The following is a 24,249-nucleotide window of genomic DNA, read 5'->3' as shown; positions in this document are numbered from 1 at the left end:
GAACCTCAATAAGCTTTGATGCTTCAAAGCAGGGGCCGTGGAACATGCATGTTGATTTGGCCTTTGTATTAAAGAACGCAAGTGCCATGCCTGTGAACATTTTAAACAGCCTCATTTGCAAAGCACTCATCTTGGGGTTCTAGGGATTGGCTTATTCATGCTTTATCAGTCCCACCCTCTGGCTAATGGAGAGTTTGGGTCATTTGCTTCATCACCACATAACCCCTCCTTGTAGTATTATATGGCATAAACAGAATGCTCAAAGAACACAATTACCCATTTTGCACAGTTTGAGCCTTGAGGTGGTTGGATAGATAATTACGATTTATGACTGCCCAATAAACCCCCACTGAATTTCAGCAGAGTAGTCATTCTGGCTCTATTATGTTGCCAGCGTTGGAGACAAAGGCCAATTTCCTATTTGGAAGTTCAGTTCCATTGCCCGGTAACAGAAAATCTGACAGACGGGTATTAAATTGCAGGGTGACCTCGTCCAACACCACCATTTCCAGCACAATAATGGCAGTCCACAAGCTGGCCGTAAAGGCCGTCTCCCTCTTCATTTTGTCCTAGCAACTGCTTTGCAGAGGTTTACCAGCCGTAAGCATTTATTTGTTTATACCCTGTCTTTCTCCCAAGTTGGGGTTCAAGACGACGTGCAATACTTAATAACGCCATTCTGAAACAAAAAAAGGGATAAAAGCAAACTATTTAAAAATAATAGTCAAAATGCACGAAAACACATTTGGAACTAGCAATTTTAAAAATACAGTTTGCCCTTTGGTCAGCTCCTTTTGCATCTTTGGTTTTCAAACAGGAAGGCCTTAGCCCACTGGCGGAAGGATAACGGAGAGGGAGTCCGTCTTAACTCTCTCGGGAGGGAATTCCAAAGTCTGGGAGCAGCCACAGAGAAGGCTCTGTAGTTTGTCCCCGCCGACTGTGCCGCTGATGTTGATCAGGCTGGGAGAAGGAGCTCACCTGAGCCGCCCAGAGTGGATGGGGAAATCCAGCCAGATGGGCGGGGTATAAATCATCAATTATTATTATTATTGATAATAGTGCCCCCAACCCCATGCCCAGTGGAGCTATGTTTGGCTTAGTGGGCTACATGTTTGTGGCTCTTGGATGCAAAATGCAAACCAAATGAAACAGAACAACTTCTGCGACCCAAGCTGGCAGACTCAGGCCACTGGTGAAAGCTCATAACCTTTCCAGTTTGTTCTGTTTTCTTCCCTGGCTTAGTATCATCACCCCAAAAATAATTTAAACATAGGCTGTTAATAATATTCATTAATTTAACTCTTCATTGCCTTCAGCAGCACCCTTGCATTAATTAATGACACTTCCTTCCAGAAGCATTTTAAATTGACCTTATTCGTATGGAAATGCGATCTCCCATTCATCTGAGAGGATAGAGTCTACTGTAAACCCAGCTGTTCTGCCAATAGATTTGCTGACCCTTTCTCATTGTTGACAGCAGAAACACCCCAACCCACCCGCCCACCCACCCGTGCCGTCTCTTACAAAGGTAGCAGGAGCTGATAGCAAAAAGTGGTATTTTTATGAAAGTTAACTGCGGGGGGTTGCCTTTTTTTCGGTTGTTTCGCAGGAGTGATCTGAAGGCAGCGATTGGTTTTCTCCTTCTTGATCCCAGTTTCCCTTTCATTTTTGTAAGATTAAAGGAGGGTGGGGGATTAAATATCTGTAAAGGATAAGTTCGTTAAATCGAGAGTTTTGAGCAAACAGATCACACTTGAAACCAACACCTGTGCTATTTTTGATAGCTATTTGCCATGCAATCTGTTGTGGCATGTTCTTGAGTTGCATAAAAAGAAAAGGCACAGTTGGTTGTTGACCTGTGTTGTAGGCTCAGCTTTCTCCCAGATTTTCAGTTTGCATGACAGATGTACATCTTGGCAAACTGAACGCTGGTTTAACCATCAATTTCACCTCTCCTGCCATGCTTCACATGGCTACCTGCTTTTTTAATTTTTTAAAAAAATCATTTTTATTAATTTTCCAATAATAACAGCCAATCAACATATAATCATAATCATATTCCAATAAAAAACAAAAACAAAAAAGACCAAATTATATCTCCCAATTATTTATTATTAATTTTTTTCGGACTCCCCATAGTCTGGACCTCTTGGAGAATCTTCCACATCTGAAGAAGTGTGCATGCACACGAAAGCTCATACCAAAATAAAAACTTAGTTGGTCTTTAAGGTGCTACTGAAGGAATTTTTTTTATTTTACTTCGATCCAGACCAACACGGCTACCTACCTGTTTCCACATCTCGTTCCTGCCTTCTTCTTTTTGTTTTCCTTTATCCACATTCCGATCTTCATGCTCAATCCTGCTTTTTTAATAATAATAATAATCAAATTTTAAAGCATCAGTTATATGGAATCTTGTTCTTATTTTGTAGATTTACATATCCTGCTTTTCGGCTCACATTCTCAAAGCCACTTGCAAGACTTGCAGAATGCATGGGCACAGTAAGAGTTAGTATTGTGCTAAAAATGCATTTGCTTGCGTTTCCCATCAGATAATGTGACCACACTGGGAAATTATCAAGGGAAGAGGATACTTTGGGGGAAGGTGCAGGACCTAGCTGACTTTCAAGGTGGCTGAGGGATTTGGTGAACATCTTTTCATTCTACAAATCACACCTCAGGTCTGATTGGAATGTGATCAGAAGTTTGGGGATCTCCCACCTCGCATTTGCACACAACCATAACCTCTGAAATTTCATTGTCTATCACAAGCCATCAGTCCATTGCTTTTTAGAAGGTTGATTTGGGAGACTTCCAGTTATATGCAATCCACATCTTTGCTGCCAGTTTGAATCACTTAATAAGGTCTTTGGGCAGGAATCCAGGGTCATTAGGTTCAGGTTTTATTTATTGAAACCATCCTTTAATTAGATGTATCAAGGTGGCATACAACATTCAGAATACAATAAAATCATTCATAGTATCCATGAATGCACAATTGGAAACCGTCAATAAAGCATGGTACTGGTTGGTGAAAAATGGAACTTCCTGTTGTCCTATTGTGCCTAAACAAGGCAGTTTTCAGGAGACATCTAACTGAGGGCAAGGCTGGTTCCTGACACACCTCTACTTGTAGGGAGCTCAATGGGCAAGGCCTACTACACTAAATGCTGGTCCCTAGTGAAAGCCATCTGAACCTTAGGGTCATGCACAACCCCTAGAAGTGCCCCATCAGAAGATCTTGGTGATCAAGGTGGAGTAGTGAAGCAGGAGCGTAGATTCAGGTGTTACCTATGGTCTGATGTGAAAAAAAACCCTCGTAGATAGGTTGTTGTTGTTGTTATAATAACATATTTATTTTTATTCCTCATTTTCCCCTGACGGGACTCAAGGCAGCTTGCAGATAGAAACAGGGACTGCTAATAATAATTTATAATAATAACTTATTATTTATACCCTGCCCATCTGGCTGGGTTTGCCCAGCCACTCTGGGCGGCTCCCAACAGAAATATTAGAATACACTAATTTCTTAAAGATTAATATCTTAAAGATTAAAAGCTTCCCTAAATAGGGCTGCCTTCAGATGTCCTCTAAAAGTCTGGTAGTTATTTTTGACATCTGATGGGAGGGCGTTCCACAGGGCGGGTCCCACTACCGAGAAGGCCCTCTGCCTGGTTCCCTGTAACTTGGCTTCTCGCAGCGAGGGAACCGCCAGAAGGCCCTCAGAGCTGGACCTCAGTGTCCGGGCAGAACGATGGAGGTGGAGACGTTCCTTCAGCTATACTGGACTGAGGCCATTTAGGGCTTTAAAGGTCAGCACCAACACTTTGAATTCTGCTCGGAAACGTGCTGGGAGCCAATGCAGGTCTTTCAAGTGTTATGTGGTCTCGGCGGCCACTCCCAGTCACCAGTCTAGCTGCCGCATTCTGGATTAATTGTAGTTTCCGGGTCACCTTCAAAGGTAGCCCCACGTAGAGCGCATTGCAGTAGTCCAAGCGAGAGATAACTAGAGCAGGCACCACTCTGGCGAGACAGTCCACGGGCAGGTAGGGTCTCAGCCTGCGTACCAGATGGAGCTGATAAACAGCTGCCCTGGACACAGAATTGACCTGCGCCTCCATGGACATGGAAACACGTTCCTCAGCCCTCGAACCTTTGGACACCCCCTCCCAATGAATATTATTATTTTCTTAAATGAATTGCAGGATTGTTTCGCATGTTGTCTTGTCCCCCTCCATCTTGAGATCAGTTTGAGGCAACGTTGGTTACAGATATGATTTAAGATCTTCCTTGCAGACCTTATCCAACCTCTTCACCATCTGAAATACAGTAAGAAGTTGTCCATAGTATTTTTAGCAATACTATTGGGGGTGCAGGAGGAGTTCCACTCAAAAGACATTCAAAGCCTAATGAAATTCACCCTTTCTGAAGCAGTCTGCGATTCCAAAAAAACACCCAACGATGTTTTGAAATTTGCGCTTATCCAAACTTTGCAACGCAGCTCTCCAACCAATGTTTACAGAAAATGCGCATTGGGTGCAGGGTATCTAAAAACAAAATATATTGATTTAGTTTAACAAACTCTAGGAGTTGTAGCCTTGGGAGGTTGAACAGGGGGTCTCCTAACAATTCCCAGTACCTTAAACAAACTACAAAGAATCAATTTTTTTGGGGGGGGGGCGCAAATGTTAAGTGGTATTGTGTGCTTTGAATGTATGGCGCGGCCGGGGTCTATAAATGTGGTGGCTGTGACTGCAGCAATATTTGGGGGTTGGGGAGTATTGCAGCCTTGTAAATAGCAGTGTCCACACATCTAATCCCCACGTGGAGGCACATTCCTTGCAGACGGTGTGCACGGATCCTGGCCATCCGTCTTTAGACATTTGCATGGGGGGCTGCTGTAAAAGTGAAGCACCCCCCCCCCATTGTCTATTCCGTCTCTGCCGAAGCCACTAACTTATATGATGGGCAGCCAGTGTGTTCTGTTGCATGCTTAAAGGCCAGCTATTATCATCACACAGCCATTCACTGCCCCCCCCATTTTCTGTTGACTCATCATTCCTCTCCCCGCCCCCCTGAAGAAGTGCCAGCCTTTAGGAACCACAGATTCTCTCGCTGGAACTGCTCCCCTCCCCACCTCCCCACCGTTTTCTGTTATATCCAGCGCTTCTAAAGCACAGCTTATTTTTAAATCAATCGTAGGCTGAGCAGCTAGCAAAGCAGAGTGTTAATTGGGTCCACTGGAGTTCTCATTCCCGTGGGGGCTCCTCGGAAAAGAGAGCTTCACGGGGGGGGGGGAGGGAGGAGAGGAAATATATGCAAGCCAGCTACGTCAGCCACGAGCAGAGAAGGCTTCTATGTGTGATACGGCAACAATCAGGTTTTTTTTTTAAAAAAGTGAATTTTCCCACACCCACTTTGTGCAGTTTATGGTTTTTTTGGTGTGTGTGTGTGTGTTAGTACATTCAGATGCAATCTGCATATAAGGAAGGGCAGGGGTAGAGGGGGCAGGGATTCTCCCTAATCCGTATTATAGCCCCTTTGCAAGCTCTCTCCTTTGCAGACTCCTGCTCCAGAGTGCAATTTGCCATGCCTGTCCTTGTCAGCATTGTTCTGGTGCTAATTCCATATGTATGTCACATAGTAGCTCCGCGTGCTCGTCCCGCCCCCCCCCAGATTCCCTCCCCTTCCCACCGTCCATCTATTGCTTCCCCTCCCCCTCCTCCTAAAGGCAGATTCCCCCTCCCCTCCTTCACCCCTTCCCCTCTGAGGAAATGTGGAAGCAGGGAAATTCAAACTTTAAACAGCCTACATATAGCCTGGGTACCTGGTGAAGATGAGGGTCGCTTAGTGCTTACTCTCCCCCCCCCATTCCTTTCTCCCCCCCCCGAGTTGCTCCCTCCCCCCCAACAAACCCCTCCACCCTCCGCTCTCTCTCTCTCTCTCTCTCTCTCTCTCTCTCTCTCTCTCTCTCTCTCTCTCTCTCTTTATAACACAAAGCTTTTGAAAGAAAACTAAGACTGGGCCCCGTTCTCTCTGCTTTCGCTTGTTACCGTGGCAGCGTGTGCATCTCAGTGCCGGAGAATGAGGCAAGCTGGCAGCGATTTTTGCTTCTGCCCCTTGCACTTGGGATTACGGGAGAGGAGCCCTCAGAGGAGCGTTCGCGGCAAGGATGCCCTGCTGAGTTTGTTATGTGCGGCTTATTCCGGTTATAAGGTGAGAGCTTCTCTATAAGTGGTGTGTTCGTCTCTTTTGGATCCCTTTTCTGGTAAAAGTCTGTGTGCATTGTTCAGTTGCGAGAGCTTGCTATTAATTAGCTGATGGAAGAGAGAGAGAGAGAGAGAGAGAGAGAGAGAGAGAGAGAAAGAAAGAAAGAAAGAGTGTAAAGGTGGAGTTTTGCATCTTGCAAATAGTATATCCCTCCAACCTCCAGAGAGTGCTCGGTCCGTAAGAATTTTCCCCAGTGTCACAAGTGTTTTCCACTAGTAAAAAAGGCATGGTGAAATGAATTGCGAGTGCAGAAATAGCGCTTCCTTTCCTTGTTATTCCCATGCTGTTCTACCATGTGGGGTTGCCTGCGTGACATGCAAGACCTGAGAGAGAGAGAGAGAGAGAGAGAGAGAGAGAGAGAGAGAGAGAGAGAGAGAGAGAGAGAGATTCACAGAGAAGGGGCAGATATGTATATTACAGTAATGACACTCGGTGGGTGGGAAAAGAAGAAATAAGAAACATTAAGCAGTGTGGATGCTTTTCATCCCTTTTACGGTGAAGTTTGATGTCCTTGGCAGTTCTTCTCAGGTAAGGGGATCTTAGCTCTGCATATCCAAAGTTTAAGCATTGTCCGTTTGAGTGAACAGCCCTTGTTGTGTGGCAAGTTGTTCTTTTCGTCTCCTTGTTGCCCCTCTCGGTCATCGCTTCTCAAAGCCCATGACCCCCTTTGGTGCATTTGCTTTGGTGCATGAGGGATACCTCCTAACTAATAGGTTTTGTACCTGGGTTGTGAAAATAAACACACGCCTGGGCTGTGTTGGGAAATACGCTGTGTGTGTGTGTTTTTTGCAGGGCTTGCGCCTTTAAAAGGAAGTCTTCCCCCAAACACCCGAACCATTCATGCGGAAGAGACGCATGAGGCGCAAAGATATAACCGGCAAGCGCTTTGGTCCTGGACTTCAGCCTCTGTTATTTTGTACCCGGATATCCAAGCAGAGCTACAAAACTATATCTTATGAGGCATCCCTGATGGCCAGATGGTTTCCCCATGGCGTTGCCCTTTGCAACCTTTCCTTTCTTTAATTTCATTTTGAAATAAACTTAACTAGCTAACTGACATTCACACACCGCATTTATACTACATGGCTCCCCCCCCAAAAGATTTAAACTACCCACTGAGCTGCAGTTCCCAGCACCCTTAACAAACTTCGGTTCCTAGGGTTTTCTAAGGGACACTTTAAATGTATAGATAGTATGGATGTGACCAAAGTGTAGCAAGACTGGTCCAGAGGCGAGTGGTAAAATGACTTCGTTCTGCCCAGGGGTGGGGAAGATTTTTACCTGGAAAACCTTAGGATCTGGGAGGCTTGACTCCCCCAAGTTTTCTGCTGCAGATTGCATTGCAGCTTCCACACGGCAATGAAAGAATTTGGGTACAAAAAACAACAACGACACAGTGATAAGAGTTGCATACATAACTTTGACCCTCAGCCTTCCCTACCCCACTAGGTTGCTGGGTGGAGAAAACCCATAAAAGCTCATGTAGATCCTTCTGAGTTCTTTGGAGGGTGGAAAGCAAATGTGGAAACGGATGAAGGAAATAAATCCACAAAAAAAGTTAGTAGTGCACAAATTGCTGCCAACATAAACCCGGGTGAGTAATTTCTGGCACACTGATTGCTTGGAAGAAGTAAAAAAATAAACCCCATAAGCCAATCCAATTCTCTTCCAATTTTACAAGTGTTCCCCCCCCTTCCTCCCCCCCCCTTGCCTGATTTTCTGGAGTTGATTCTTCCTTGCCAGAGGGATCCAGGACAGTGGATATTTACAAGCCCAGCTTTAATGCTTATAGATTTTATAGGTTCTCCCAACATTTGGCTTTGATGTTGATACTTGCCCGGAGCTCTTGTGGCAAGGTGGCTGCAATTCCAAACAGAATAAATGCATGGTAGGTCCTGTCCCCAGGGTCTGCAGCAGCTCAGCGTTTATTCCACACTAGCTGGCCCGGCCACGTGTTGCTGTGGCTCATCCCTGTGTTTCCCCCCACCCTGATCCATGACGTATCCCATCTCCTCCCCCCCCCCGGCTCATCCCTGTGATTTTCCCCACCCTGTCTTGACCCATGACCTCTTCCGTCCCCTCCTCCCCCCAACACCCACCCATGCGAGTCCCTACCTCCATTTGGCCTAGTCTGTAAAGGCGAGCCGAGGTGCTGTGGAGAGGATGATTTTCTAGCTGCATTACCAGTGTAGCCGCCGATAGAGTGCGAAGGTTTTCTAGCTGCAAAAGGATATGGCTTCTGTTCCCTTGTTGTCCAGTGGAGGGTGCTATGTTTGTTTTTTTTGGAGAAAATTCTGTTTTTACCTGTGAAAGGTTTGACATGTGTGGAATCTAAGGTTATGTTGGCACTCGCGTATTGATACTGGACGCTGTGTCCAAATTTGAACATAATCGGTCAAGCGGTTTCCAAGAAAAGTGGAAAGTCCCAAACATAGACCCTTTAAGATAAGATAAGCTATCTTTATTGTCATTGTCCCCTTGCGGGAACAACGAAATAACTCGGTTGCTACATCCACTCCGATAAAGCATTCCACATAATCCAAAATTACAAAAACCTAATTAAAAACAGTAAATATAATACAAAATAACAAGTAAAATAAGATGACTTCAAAGTCCAGGCTTTCCATTTAAGGCCAAAATCGCTCTAGAGAAGAAACTGTTCCTGAGACATTTGTATATAAAGGTAAAGGGGCCCCTGATCATCAGGTCCATTCGTGTCCGACTCTGGGGTTGCAGCGCTCACCTCGCTCTATAGGCCGAGGGAGCCGGCGTTTGTCCGCAGACAGCTTCCGGGTCATGTGGCCAGCATGACAAAGCTGCTTCTGGCGAACCAGAGCAGTGCACAGAAACACCGTTTACCTTCCCACCGGAGTGGTCCCTATTTATCTACTTGCACTTTGATGTGCTTTCGAACTGCTAGAAGGGCAGGAGCTGGGGCCGAGCAACGGGAGCTCACCCCATTGCAGGGATTCGAACTGGCGACCTTCTGATCAGCAAGCTCTAGACTCTGTGGTTCTCGTTCATAACAGCTAATTAAGGCTTTGTGTAAAGTAGCACATTCAGGGATGTGCGTAAAATGCATTCATTTTTAAGGAAGTAATATAGGCCACAACAATCAAAGGGGAGACTGGTGTATTTTGCAGCTTCCCCTCCAGTGTCAGAAGAAAAAAGGGAAAAGGTGTTTTATCTGCTACAGCAGGCAAGCTGGGTGGTGGAAAGGGCAGAATAAATATCTTTATGCTAAACCAGACATTCACAGATATTCATTTGGTCTTGCATTGTCATGGTGCTCACTCGGGAGAAATCTCACTAGGTTCGCAACCTTCTTGCCCTTTCCTATGCACTCATTCTTTGCTCGTTCAAGGGGGAATTTCATGGTGATGACCAGAAACTAAAGGGTAGGGTGGGGATCAGACACCCCCACACTCAAGTTCATTGAATTTGCAGGAGGTATTGCTGTGTGTCGGTGATGAGGATGCCAACATTTACAGGTGAGCATGCACCAAGATGTTGCCTCCCAAATTTGCTGGCATTGGGTGCTGGGCTGCTAGGCATGCAGGAAGGGCTGAAGTTCAGTGGTTGAGCAGTTGGGCTGGCTATATCTGGTATTCAACATTGTGATGTATCATCAACTAAACATCGCAATATACTCATATCATAGAATCATAGAATTGGAAGGGATCCTGAGGATTAGGTAGTAGTACAGAGAGCTGGACCATAAAGAAGGCTGATCGCCGAAGAATTGATGCTTTTGAATTCTGGTGCTGGAGGAGACTCTTGAGAGTCCCATGGACTGCAAGAAGATCAAACCTATCCATTCTGAAGGAAATCAGTTCTCGAAGCTACGAACATGAGTTTGACCAAACTGCGGGAGGCAGTGCAAGACAGGAGTGCCTGGTGTGCTATGGTCCATGGGGTCACAAAGAGTCGGACACGACTAAACAACAACAACAATAACATCCCCTTTCAATGCAGAAATATGCAACTGTTCATTTTTGGTAATCAAACATCACGATGTTTGAAAGGGGATGGAGCTATATAGAAGCATTGGCTGGCTTCATGGTTTTCCCCCCACATTGTGATTTTTGCATAGCACACACACCCTGACTTATTGCCAGTTCAGAAATTATGAAACCAATATCACAATAATTGACTTCAAACCGGTTCTGGATCGGATATATCAATATATCGCCCAATCCTATCGCACACATCCTTTGCATATCCAAGGTCCCAGGTTCAGTCTTCCTGGTTTGGCTGGGAGAGATACTTGGGAGCTGCTGCCAGTCAGTGTAGATATTATTGCCCTAGAAGAACCAATGGTCTGACTTGGTGTACGGAAGCTTCCTATGTTCTTCAAAATTTTGCTGAATTTTGCCCAAACACTTTGAGAAGTGTCATTCTTTTGGAACATGCATATGACCACATCTGAAATGCTGCTCTGAACTATTTTGGGTATCTATAGAGGGGCTCCATTTGCTCTTCGAATTTGCTTAACCGTGCCATGTGGAAAGGCACCCCTTTTCAAATCATCTCCTTTAAGATGATCAGGAGGAAATCCAGCTGAACAGCCTCCTTTTCCTAATCCGACTTTGCTTCCAGCCTTGCCTATATGCAGGCTTTAAATAAGTGGAAAGTCTACCAAAAGCCCAGTGATTAGGGGGAAAGCTCTCATCTGGGTTGCTTTCAAAATCCAAGGTGCGAGGGGAAAGAAAATCCCCTCTGAAGGGCATGCATGTCTTCAATGTCACAGTTGTTAAGAATGTGTGCAGAAAAACCATGAGGTTTCTTTTTTAATACATTCTCTTCTGGGGCAGAATGTGAGAAAATTTTTGAAGGTTGGCTAGGGATTTATCAATGCATTAATATCAGAGACCTTAAACTGCTGTCTTCTTCTTCTTCTTCTTCTTCTTCTTCTTCTTCTTCTTCTTCTTCTTCTTCTTCTTCTTCTTCTTCTTCTTCTTCTTCTTCTTCCTCCTCCTCCTCCTCCTCCTCCTCCTCCTCCTCCTCCTCCTCCTCCAATGACTTTACACCACTTCTCAAGTTTACCTTACGGAGTTTTGCACACATCGCATGGCTGAAGAACCGCAGTGCAAAATTTGGAGAAGTGTGAATTTTGGAAGATGACGGTGGTTTTTTTTTAGTTCACAAATCGTTTCAGAAAGTGCAAGTTGGGTAGATTGGCCTTTAAATGTGAACTGAATCAAATCTTCTTCCTCAGTCCTACATGCCCTGTCGCTCTGTCCCTGCCTTTTCCTTAACTATATTTTGTGTTACAGGTAGGTAGCTGTGTTGGTCTGAGTCGAAGCAAAATAAAAAAATTCCTTCAGTAGCACCTTAAAGACCAACTAAGTTTTTATTTTGGTATGAGCTTTTGTGTGCATGCACACTTCTTCAGATGCGAAGAAGTGTGTCTTTGAGAGGGTTGTTTCCTGGTCAGTGTTTTGTGGGGTGTCTTTTGCTAAAATCATCTAAACATGTTTCCTGGTAGTCTAGGGCAGCTTCTAGATTTTCCTGTGATACTTACTTTTATGCCTGAACGCTGAAAATATCTGTGCTTTTCTGTTCCAAAACATATTTGCTGAATCAGATAAAGTCTCCCAAACCAGGGAGGAAGTTTGCAAACATTTTTGTGGCATGTGGAAATGAAAAGCAATTGTGGATGTGATGCAAAAGTTTTTTTTTTAAGGGAATATGCACATTTGAGCCCATGCAGCATATTCTGAAAAGGCTAGATAGCAACAAAAAGTTGCTGGTGTCTCTTTATTTACATGTTACATACGTAGCTCAGAGGGCCGTGCATTTGGCAGTGTAGTTAGGATGGATAGGAATATGCTCAGAATGTGCTCAGCCTTTGGAAAAGAAAAGAGCAAAAGAATACGCTGTGGATTTAGGACATATGGAGTCACTGTCACTTTTGTGGGCACATCACATTGTATTGAGTTATTTAGACTTCAGCGTTTGACAAGGACTTAAAATTCTACAGCTTGCTTGCGTTCTGTCACCAGGCTCTGTCGGGCAGTCGAGTGAAAGTACCCCACGTGCTCACTTTGACGTTTTAAATCATTGATTTAAAGACCCTGGTCTCTGAACTTAAAAAGGCCACTTTTTGAATGTTAACGAGCATGATTAGGAAATAGTATCCTAGAGCCTTAGAGCTGGAACGATCTGAAGTTTCATCTAGTCGAAGACAGACTCAATACATTAACCCCCGTCTCTTGAGGATATGAATGCATTAGGAATCTTTTTTATGAGCAACAGTTGGAAAAAATGTCTTTCTGTCCTTGAAGATAGGAAGCTCTCTCTCTCTCTCTCTCTCTCTCTCTCTCTCTCTCTCTCTCTCTCTCTCTCTCTCTCTCTCTCTCTCACACACACACACACACACACACAGAGAGAGAGAGAGAGAGGGAGAGAGAGGGAGAGAGAAGAGAGAGAGAGAGAGAGAAAGTATTGTCTATCACAGGGGTAGCGAACCTGTTGCTGGTGGTCTCCGACTCCCATCAACCCCAGCCAGTATGGCCAATGGTCAGGATGATGTGAGTTATCATCTCACCATATCTGAAGGGCGGCTGGTTCCCCATGTATGAGCTTGATACCTAGAGCTGTGTGTGTGGTTTTTTTGGTAGACAAATTTGATATTTGGACTCTCGAGCTGCAGCTGAACCAAAGTTAGATTGAGTGTCTATGGACAAGTTACTGTTTCTCAGGCTAACGTTATTGTAGCGTGGATGGTGAAGTGGAGCTCTGTGTATGTCTCTTTCTACTCCTTGGGAGATGCGTGGTACATAAAACAAAAAAAACCTCAAAAATAAATACAGTTCCCTCTGGAATACCTGAGCACAGGTTGTGATCCACCTGCTAACGCCAAGAGCAGTTATGGGATTTACGCAACATGCTTGGAGCTATGGTTGCTTGTGTGGAAATGAAAGGACTTTGAGAAGGAAGAAAAAATAGCCGCTAGTAGTCTTCTCTAAATGCTTCGCATTAGAGCTTGTGCAAATGTTTACACAGTGTTTTAATAACACTTCACATGCCAATAAGCAGCACATTCGGATTTAGCTTCACTGTATTCACAGTTTCTGTAGTGTAGCCCTTCTTCTAAACTTCTTCTACATGTAGAAGGCCATCTTTTGAGGTAGCCTAGTTGGTTCAGTTGACATAACGGCAGACTATGGTTTGTCCCTTCAGAAACGAGCGGTGGCACATCTTAAACTCACATGTGTCCTTGTACTCCTTCGTGAGTAGCAGAAGGAGATAAGAAATTTCTCCTCTTGGTTTATCTCAAGACATACTGTGTTTGGGGCCCCCGACTTGGCTGGGGGGGGGGGAAACAATGGTTTGTGCAATCCATTGTTCATTGTATAGGGATGAATAGGCAGATGGGTGTACTGTCATACCTTGGATCTTGAATGGAATCCCTTCTGGAAGTCCGTTCGACTTCCGAAAAGGTTCGGAAACCAAGGCACGGCTTCCGATTGGCTGCAGGAGCTTCCTGCACTCAATCAGAAGCCGTGTCGGATGTTTGGGTTCCAAAGAACATTCGCAAACTGGAACACTCACTTCCAGGTTTGCGCCGTTCGGGAGCCGAAACGTTCAAGTCGCAAGACGTTCGAGAACCAAGGGTCGACTGTGCTGCAAAGTAAAAAGGGAAGCTTCTGATCTTCGCTTGCATGCTGAGAGAGGGAAGGTGCCGAAGAAGCACGTAGATCTGAGGCTCTCCATTCCTTGTACTCTTAATATCAAACCGTGGGCTGTCATTGCATCCTAATTGAGGAAATGTAGGTGGTCCTTTTCAGAATGTGAAGATTGGCTCCTTTAATGTAGTGTCATTGATGACTGCCCCCCCCCAATGCTTTTTTGCCTGCCTGCATTTCTTGTAACCATCGGTGAAGTTACACGCTGCCCATATACCGAGGAAAGGAAATAGCTCTAAATTCCATCAGTATGGTAATGATGTATTTGTCTTGGACTTGGAAAATTTGCATTTACAAGGTGAATGGCTTCAGAGCCTTCTTAGCACTGCGAGAGACTAGTATCTGTTGTCAAAGGGTGCTGTTCGCCTAACTAAAGTCACCTTGGCTGGTGCTGTGCATATTTGGAGCATGACTTCCATTTTTAATTAACACTGTTGCACAAAAGAGAGCTCATGCCCGCCCACCCCTTTTAATGAAACCTGCGCTGTTCTAAGTCGTTTCCTGCTTGGATGTTTTAAAACCGCACACAAGTAATCTTCCACTTGAAACCATAATATTTAGCTGAGCGGGTTTTTTTCTTCTGCCCTAAATCAGAAATGTTTACGAAGTGATTTTTGTCCGTTCACGTTCTGCTCCTTTGTAATGGGCTGCGTGTTATCACATTACATTTCCTGCCTTCTAAACATGACATGGCTCCATAAAACAAATGCCCAACAAGAAAGAGCCTTCAGAAAACATATGTTATTCTTGTTCCCTCAGAGAATCCTGTTTGCCCGGCCGAACAGTCAATGCCAGAGGTTCGTTAAGGAACAGTTTCTATCATCTAAACCTTGAAAACAAGGTTTCAATTAGGTGTAGCGAACCCGGTTCTGCTCAGATGCTATTGGACTCCCATTTCCCACCAGTCTAGCCAGCATGCCAAGTGGTCAGGGTTGCTGGGAGTTACAGTCTACCAGTGTCTGAAGGGTGCCATGTTGGATATCCCCAATCCCAACCACAAGCTATATGAATGGAAGCCTGTGATCTGACCAGGGGTGCCAACTTGAATAAAATATTGGAGGCGGGGGCAGGTAAGCCCTGCCCCCAATATTTTATTCAAGTTGGCACCCCTGGTCAGATGGACCATGGACATCATTTGAATGGCAATGCCCATCAACTTTTGGGGGCCCAGCCCCCTCAAATATTTTATGGGGGGGAGGGACCTTGGACCTTAGGAGTTGGGTCCTGTAGACCTGGTGCTTCTGTTTGTGGCTGAGGCCAGGAACATCCATTGTATTTGCCTCCAAGATGGTAAAGGGGGGGGGAATGTCCTCTGTGTAGCAGATGGCCCAAGGTCCACCATAATGGTAGGAACAAAGCATTATCTCTAGAATCTCTAGCTCCTTGGTCTATGTCTCTTGGCAGCTGCAGAGGAGGTTAACTAACTGACAGTAAGAGCTGTTCGGCAGTGGAATTTGCTGCCAAGGAGTGTGGTGGAGTCTCCTTCTTTGGAGGTCTTTAAGCAGAGGCTTGACAGCCATCTGTCAGGAATGCTTTGATGGTGTTTCCTGCTTGGCAGGGGGTTGGACTGGATGGCCCTTGTGGTCTCTTCCAACTCTATGATTCTATGATTCTATGATTCTATAATGCCAACCTCCCCCTGATCTCTTTCCTATATAGCAGAAAGGAGAAGGGGCCATAGGCAGGTTGTTTTGGGTGACATCCTTGAATCACTTGTTACTTTTCAATTCAGTGATGTGATTTTCAGGAGGTGGGAACACAGTGGATCCCCCCCCCCCAAATACACTGCTTAGCTGGTGGAGCAGTTTCTCTGTATAATTCCAATAATGAGCAAGTCTCTGGCATGCTGTGCTGTTTTCTCTTGGCTGGGCTTATTGTTTTTGCCACTGCTATTGATTTTGCTATTTTTATTTTTTGCATATTTGTGTACGTTTTCAGTGTTCTGAAATTTACTAGGCTGCCGTGGGAATTTTATTGAAGGGTTGGGTATGAATCCCTAAAATAAAGAAATGCAGTTTTTTTAAAAACAATGCTCCCCTGTGAACCTTAGGGATGTAGAAAGGCAGCGATTTCCCTTCCGATCTGTATTCATTACCGTCAGCACTGTTTTCATCCTACTGTTTCAGTTCAGTTTCTGCCAAATATTTGTCTCACTGTCAGCTATTTAATGTGAGTTATACAGGTTTTCCCCGAGGGAAGGACCTTAAACAAGATTCAAATGGCAAGAAAGAGGATTTTGGCTTAATGGAAGGAAGAACTTGATAATGGCATGAGCAGCTAGACCATGAGGTACCGATGTGTTGCCCTCCATAAGTTGCTGCAATCCACCTTTAGCTTCAGCCAGCATGACTAGGGAAGATTGGGGTTGTAGTCCAACAGCAATTGGAGAATACCATGTTGGCTGCCCTGCTGGTCAGTATTCACACAGTTCAAAGATGGAGCTAACTCTTTGTCAGCAAAAACACAATCTCCACAAACGTGACTGATTCTCAGCCTAATGAACAGAGCAGCTCATTCCCAGTGGCCTTCCTCCATGAAAATTAGTTGCAGAGACTGAAAGTCCCCGCCTCCTCACCAGGGCTTTTCCCAAGCATCTGCGTGCAACTCTGCCCCCTCCAACCTTTTCATGCCTCTCCTGGTTCTGGGTTAAAAGCAGAGATAAGATCTTGTTGCAGCCGGAACGGGAGACACCCACTTCACTAGCCTGACTCAGCTCTATGTCTTGGCCTCCCTCACCCCCATCCTCTGCTCCATCTTCTGCCTCTGATTCCGGACTTCTCTTTGCCACAGACTCTCCCAGCTCACTAAGTCCTGTTGCCTCTTCAGTTTCCAACACCTTCTCCTCAATCTTCTCCCACTTCATTGTGCTACCACCACTCTCTGGGTTGTGCCATCTTCTCTTGTTGGTTTCCCATCTGGTTCCTCCCACCATTCCTCTGCATCCAACCAGTCCACGACACCCTGAGTAAGACAATGCAACAGACTGTCCCAGAAGGGGGTGGACTTGCTTTCATTTTTGACGCTTTTTAGCAGTAGATGGATGATCACCTGTCAGAGATGTTATAGCAGTAGATTTCCTGCCCTGTCAGGTGTTGAACTCGAGGACCTTTGGGGTCTGTTCCACTCTATGATTCCCTGAATGCTTTTTAGTGCCAGTCCAACCTGCTTTCCTGATACCACCAGCGAAGGAACTCTGAACCCTGTGAGCTTCCTAGCTGCTCAGACTTGCCAGGGATCAATACAAGGTGGAAGAAAAGAGTAATGTATGAAAGAAAAGAGTAATGTATGAAAAGTAAACAGTTTGAAAAAGCTGCATGTCTTGACGAAACACACAGGAGAGTTGATCAGGTATTATTGATTAATGCGCTTTGCAGTTGAATATAGACTCTGGGGTCGGAGCTAAGGTGCTTTGTGGGAGTGTTGTAACATCATTGCAATAAATCGATTGCCACTAGTACTTAAAAACCAGCAGCAGAGTTATAGAATTATACTCAGTTTGAAAGGACGACTCTGGTCTGAAATCATGCCATAAAAAAATTATGTGCAGCTCATAGAAATTTCCACTGTTCTCAGAGGCATCTTCCTCTCTCTTCTACACCTTGCTATTTTTCATCTTTTAAAGTCTCACTAAAATTATGGCCACTCCACTGCCAGTGTCATAGATGAGCATTCATGGTGTATAACAAACAATGGGTGTTTTCATAACTGAAGTCCATTAGCTTGTTTCGTGAAACAAGATAACTGAGTGCCCGAGCTTCAGGGAAGCATCAGGAATCAGTAGGGAACAAGGTGCTTTTTACCAAACAACCTAACCCGTGATTTGTTCTTTGTCTAGCATATCCTTTGCAAATTGAATAAGAAGAATTGGTGAAATATTGGCCGTCGTTATTTATAGGTCAGAAAAAATATTTTCCTGAAATTAATAACATAAAAAGGCTTAGGGAGCTGGGTATGTTTAGCCTGGAGAAGAGAAGGTTAAGGGGTGATATGATAGCCATGTTCAAATATATAAAAGGATGTCATATAGAGGAGGGAGAAAGGTTGTTTTCTGCTGCTCCAGAGAAGCGGACACTGAGCAATGGATTCAAACTACAAGAAAGAAGATTCCACCTAAACATTAGGAAGAACTTCCTGACAGTAAGAGCTGTTCGGCAGTGGAATTTGCTACCAATGAGTGTGGTGGAGTCTCCTTCTTTGGAGGTCTTTAAGCAGAGGCTTGACAGCCATCTGTCAGGAATGCTTTGGTGGTGTTTCCTGCTTGGCAGGGGGTTGGACTGGATGGCCCTTGTGGTCTCTTCCAACTCTACGATTCTATGATTCTATGAAAAAAACAACACACAGTGGGATTACTTAAACAGCAGAATTCATCCTAGGGAAAAGTTTGGAAAGGCAGCCTTTCAAAGTCACTTTTAAATTTTTGGTAGGGAAAAATGTTCCATCATTATGTGGGGCAAATTATGTGGCGAGGGAAGGTACAGGCTCAGGGTCAGATCCAGGTTCGTGATCCCCGCCAAGTTGTGTCTGATGCCCCCAACATTTGGTGACGCCCACCCACATCCCAGCAACAGTGGGCTTTCCGGTGCCTATGCACTCTCAGTACATGTCTGCAATGCACTTCCAGCAGTGGGTCTTTGTTCATAGAGGCCAGGGCAAGTAGGAGCCAGGGTTACTGGGCAGGTTTTGGCACCGCCACAACATTTCAGCGAGTTCAGCTCTTTGCTTTTCCCCATGTGAGTGAATGACAGTCCTTTGGGCATGCAAGAATAAAGGATGCATTTCCAGTTGAAGGTAGAACTTGACCCATGCTTATGGTGGTCTCATTGGCTGGAGGAGGTTCCCATATATCTCTCAGACTCCCCCCCCCCTTATTACAGCTTATTTATTGGTATCTATGGTCAGAGCTGAATATCTCACTCATGCTAAAGCCAGGTTGAACAGGTTGTGACCCACCAAGATGTAAACCTGTCATATTTGCTCATTGAAAGTTGATTTATGTTTGTGGTCAACCAGCTATTCTGCAACATGGGTTGTTCAGGTTTCTCTAGAATGTGATAGGCTATTTGGAGAGTGGGGCAGAATGTTAGGAACGGATTTATTTATTTATTTATTTATTTATTTATTAAAAAACAGTAATGTATAAGCACAGTTGAGTAATGGCAGCATGTGGAATATTTGTCTTCCACTAATCTATTCCTATCTTTTTTCTTTTCTTAAAGGATGAAAGAATGATGTGATGGAGAGAAATATGGGCCATTGGTCAGGTCCTTTGGCCCCCACGCCTGGCCTAGTCTTCCTGCTTGTTCAGCTCTTGGCCAACGCCTGCCATGGCCTTCAAGGGGCAATGCCATTTGGCTTCCACTTCACACATTCCGTATACAACACCACAGTGTACGAGAACTCTGCGGCACGGACCTACCTTAACAGCCAAAGTAGAATGGGCATCACCATGGCGGACCTCTCTTGGGATATCAAATACAGGATAGTGTCTGGCGACGATGAAGGCTTTTTCAAGGCAGAGGAAGTTGTAATAGCCGATTTCTGCTTCCTTAGGATAAGGACTAAAGGTGGGAATTCTGCCATATTGAATCGAGAAATCCAGGACAACTATTTGTTGATCATCAAGGGCTCTGTCCGCGGAGAAGACTTGGAAGCGTGGACGAAAGTGAACATCCAGGTTTTAGACATGAACGATTTGCGGCCTTTGTTTTCACCAACCACCTATTCCGTAACCATAGCAGAGAGCATTCCTCTAAGGACTAGCATCGCACAGGTTACAGCGACAGATGCTGATATTGGTTCCAACGGTGAATTCTATTACTACTTTAAAAATAAAGTCGACCTCTTCTCTGTCCATCCAACTAGTGGGGTTATCTCCTTAAGCGGCCGGCTAAACTATGATGAGAAAAACCGGTATGACCTTGAAGTTTTGGCTGTGGACCGTGGGATGAAACTCTATGGTAACAATGGAGTAAGCAGCACTGCCAAACTTTACATACATATTGAGCGGATAAACGAACACGCCCCAACTATCAATGTCGTAACCCACATTCCCTTCCCTTCGGAAAAGGAGCCCACATATGCTATTGTTAATGTGGACGACTTAGATGAAGGTGCCAACGGCGAGATAGAATCTCTTTCTATTGTTGCTGGAGATCCCTTGGAACATTTCCACTTGACTAAGGATGGCAGATGGATGAACGAGTACAAAATCAAAGAGAAAAAGCCCATTGATTGGGACCATTTCCCATATGGTTGCAATCTTACGCTCCAAGCAAAAGACAAAGGGTCCCCTCAAAAGTTTTCGGCTGTGAAACTGGTACATATTGCCAGTCCCAACAGAGGAAGCAGCCCTGTAAAGTTTGAAAAGGAAACATATGATGTGGCCATCAGTGAATTCTCTCCTCCTGGAGTAGTCGTTGCTATAGTTAAACTAACTCCAGAACCGCAGGGCGAAGGATATAAATTGTCTCTCAGCGAGGATGCAGAGTATTTTAAGATTAATCCCAGGACAGGTCTAATTACCACTGCACGGCCTTTAAAAATTGTTGACAAGGAATTTTATGACTTAGAAGTAACGAACAAGGAAGGATACTTGAAAACACATGTTACTGTCAGGATAGAAGATGCCAATGATCACATCCCAGAGTTTACACAACCTTCATATAGCTCCTATGTCAATGAAAGTGTCCCTGTGGGTACTAGCATTTTGTCAGTTTCTGCTTTTGATAAGGATCGGGGAGAAAACGGCTACATCACCTACAGCATTGCTAGTCTGAATTCACTCCCCTTTTCCATCAACCAGTTTACTGGGGTTATTAGCACATCTGAAGAGCTGGATTTTGAGTCCTCCCCGGAGAGCTACAGGTTTATTGTCAGGGCCTCAGACTGGGGCTCGCCTTACCGCCATGAAAGCGAGGTGAATGTCACAATATACATAGGCAACGTAAACGATAACAAGCCGTTGTTTGAAAAGGTGGCTTGTCAGGGAGTGATTTCATCCGATTTCCCTGTTGGCGGGCACATCACAGCGGTCTCTGCTATAGACATAGACGAGTTGGAGCTTGTGAAATACAAAATAATTTCGGGTAATGAGCTGGGCTTCTTTTACCTGAATCCAGACTCGGGGGTTCTGCAGCTCAAAAAGTCCCTGTCTGGTGCAGGCGTGAAGAGCAGCAACTTTGGACTTAGGGTAACAGCAACCGACGGGGAGAATTTCGCCGATTCCATGTTTGTCAACATTTCTGTGGTTCACGGGAAAGTGTCTTCTAAAACCTTTAGCTGCCGAGAGACCAGAGTTGCACAGAGGCTGGCGGAGAAGTTGCTGAAAAAGGCTAAAGCCAACGTCAAGCTAAATACTGAAGATGGCTTCCTGGATTTCTATTCCGTGAACAGGCAGGCCCCACATTTTGACAAATCCTTTCCTTCCGACGTATCCGTCAGAGAGGACCTTCCCGTCGGGGCCACCATATTCCAAATCAAGGCCTACGATGCCGATTCCGGCTTTAACGGGAAAGTGCTGTATACCATATCGGATGGCAACACAGACAGCTGCTTTAACCTTGAAGTGGAGACAGGGCTGCTTAAGGTCCTTTTGCCCCTGGATCGCGAAAAAACAGAGCTCTATCTCCTGAACATCACCATTTATGACTTAGGCAACCCCCAGAAAGCCACGTGGAGATTGCTTACTATAACCGTAGAGGATGCAAACGACAACGCGCCTCTATTTTTGCAGGAAGGCTACTCGGTTAATATGTTGGAAAGTACTGGTATTGGTGTGGAAATTATCCAGGTAGAGGCTAGAGATAGGGATTTGGGGCCCAACGGGGAAGTGACTTACTCCATATTGACAGACACGCAGCAATTTGTTATCAACAGCTCCACGGGAATAGTATACACGGGGGACCATTTAGACAGGGAATCGAAGGCAAATTATACATTAAAGATAGAGGCGAGAGACAGAGCTGAGAGTGGGCACCAGCAGTTTTCTGTCGTCCCTCTGAATGTTTTTTTGGATGACGTCAATGATTGTTCCCCAGCATTCATCCCCCCTAGCTATAGTGTGAAGGTCCTGGAAGATCTGCCAGTTGGTACCGTCATTGCTTGGCTTGAAACTCAAGACCCTGATCTTGGTCTTGGAGGCCAAGTGCGCTATTCCTTGGTGAACGATTACAATGGGAGGTTTGAAATTGACAAAGCCAGCGGTGCTATCCGCCTAAGCAAAGAGCTCGACTACGAGAAGCAGCAGTTCTACAACCTAACCGTGAGGGCAAAGGATAAAGGCCGCCCGGTTTCTTTATCCTCGGTTTCCTTTGTGGAAGTCGAAGTCGTGGATGTGAATGAAAACCTCTACACCCCTTATTTTACCGACTTCGCCGTCATTGGATCAGTGAAGGAAAACTCGCGCATCGGAACAAGCGTTTTGCAAGTGAGCGCGAGGGACGACGATACCGGCAGGGATGGCGAGATCCAGTACTCTATCCGAGATGGCAGCGGGCTTGGACGGTTCAATGTAGATGAGGAAACAGGTAAGTGTTGCTGCAAACTAAATCGGAAACGTAGGTGCCTCGGTGGTGATTCAAGTATAGTCTCTGTGGATTATATCTAATATTAGACATACTCAGAGGAGACCCATTGACGCTCATTGGCATGACTAACTTAAGCCCGTTACTTTCAGTGGGTCTACTCTTGAGTAGAACTGGTTTCTGTATATAACCATGCTCAATCTTGACCAATGGATAATCAACCCTACAAGGTGATGGAAGTGTGCACTGTTATCCACATTGGGTTGTGTAAATGGGAGCCGCACCAGATGGTTCAATTTTGGATTCCCTTTCTGTATTTTAATGTTTTGTTGGAAGCCGCCCAGAGTGGCTGGGGGAACCCGGCCAGATGGGCGGGGTATAAATAATAAATTATTATTATTATTATTATTATTATTATTATTATTATTATTATTCACAAGGCAGATAAGCATCGGAACCCACAATGCTTGATAGTTCTCTTCCTGTCAAGTTAATCTAGGCCAGGCACCCCCAAACTTCGGCCTTCCAGATGTTTTGGACTACAATTCGCATCTTCCCCGACCACTGGTCCTGTCAGCTAGGGATCATGGGAGTTGTAGGCCAAAACATCTGGAGGGCTGCAGTTTGGGGATGCCTGATCTAGGCACAGAAGCTTCTTTCGTGTGCACATTTGCTAGATCCGGGGTCCTTCCAGACTGGTGTGTTTTACTGTGGGTATATTTTGCAACATGTTCTCGAGGCAGCTATAATTTGTTAGTGGTGGACTTAAGTTCTGAGGTGCTTCCCCAATGCTACCACATTATTGCTTTCTGGAGGAGCTACAGTGCAGCTGAAGCAGGGCAAAAACCAAACCAGAATGTTTGTGGTATAAGAATTTACAGGATTCCATTTAATAGAAAGCTGAAAAAGAATAAAAGTCACGGGATTTCTGTGGGGTGTTATGAGATATGCACAGATTGGAAACGAAGCAGTGTGACCACCCCGAAACCTCTGCACGCACAAGCAACATTGAAAGTGGGATTGCAAGAGCATCACAGGGGGGAAAGTAACATATTTTCAATAAAAAAGCCCCTTGGTTGGGGCTTTAAAAATTAGGTGCTGGATATTAAGCTTTGGGCACGGAATGAATTCGTTCTAGCTTTTCTTTAATTATTTCAGCAGCAATGAAATCCTATCTGTCGATCACCATGAAAAAGAGTTAATTGCTCAGTTTTATCTGTCCCAGTGGAGACACAAAATCGCATGCTTTCCTTTGCTGCCGTCCTCTTACCGAAAAGCAAATGGTGGCCTATCGGTGACTCCATTACTGCCTGTGTATTATGTTGTGATAACTGTAAATAATGCAGGTTGTGGCGGCGCTGAAACAGTCGGTGCACTCCTGACCCCATCAAAAATGCGAGACTCTGCCAAATGGGCTTTTGGATGGGTGGAGCAAACATTACTGGGTTTCTTGTTCTGCATGTGTTTTGTTCAATGGAGTTGTTTGGCTTCTTTTAACGAAAAAAGGCAGTTCAGAAGGAACGTTAATTACTGTAGAAATAAGCTGTAGTAGGGTGAGCCGGCTTGATGTTTGAACCTCGTGCTTGTATCAGGTGTCCTTTTTTATTATTATTATGCAAAATGCATTAAATGTACTCATTTTCCAGAGATGATTATGGGTCTGATGGCTTTCAGAGATTTAAATTACCCCCTCACCGCCATTATGGAGCATTATCAAAACCGGGAGAAGGAAGGAGCGGAGGGATATAGCCATATGATAAAATTGC

The 24,249-nt window shown here is 44.9% G+C and overlaps 1 protein-coding gene across 5 annotated transcripts in view; it reads left to right on the top strand.

The window, feature by feature from the left end:
- The window catches only part of FAT3 (FAT atypical cadherin 3), a 434,554-nt gene that overhangs the window by 84,519 nt on the left and 325,786 nt on the right, over positions 1–24,249 (top strand). For all 5 annotated transcript variants that reach the window (XM_035116279.2, XM_035116283.2, XM_035116282.2 and 2 more), the window contains exon 2: positions 19,178–22,486. In XM_035116279.2, the coding sequence (XP_034972170.2) occupies positions 19,195–22,486 (3,292 nt within the window). In that variant the 5' untranslated portion in view covers positions 19,178–19,194. The remainder of the gene's footprint in view (positions 1–19,177; positions 22,487–24,249) is intronic.

Source organism: Zootoca vivipara, chromosome 4 (assembly GCF_963506605.1).
Source record: "Zootoca vivipara chromosome 4, rZooViv1.1, whole genome shotgun sequence".
In the NCBI taxonomy this organism is placed as follows: Eukaryota; Metazoa; Chordata; class Lepidosauria; order Squamata; family Lacertidae; genus Zootoca; species Zootoca vivipara.
The sequence above is the reverse complement of the archived record's forward strand: the minus strand, read 5'-3'. Positions and strand labels throughout refer to the sequence as shown.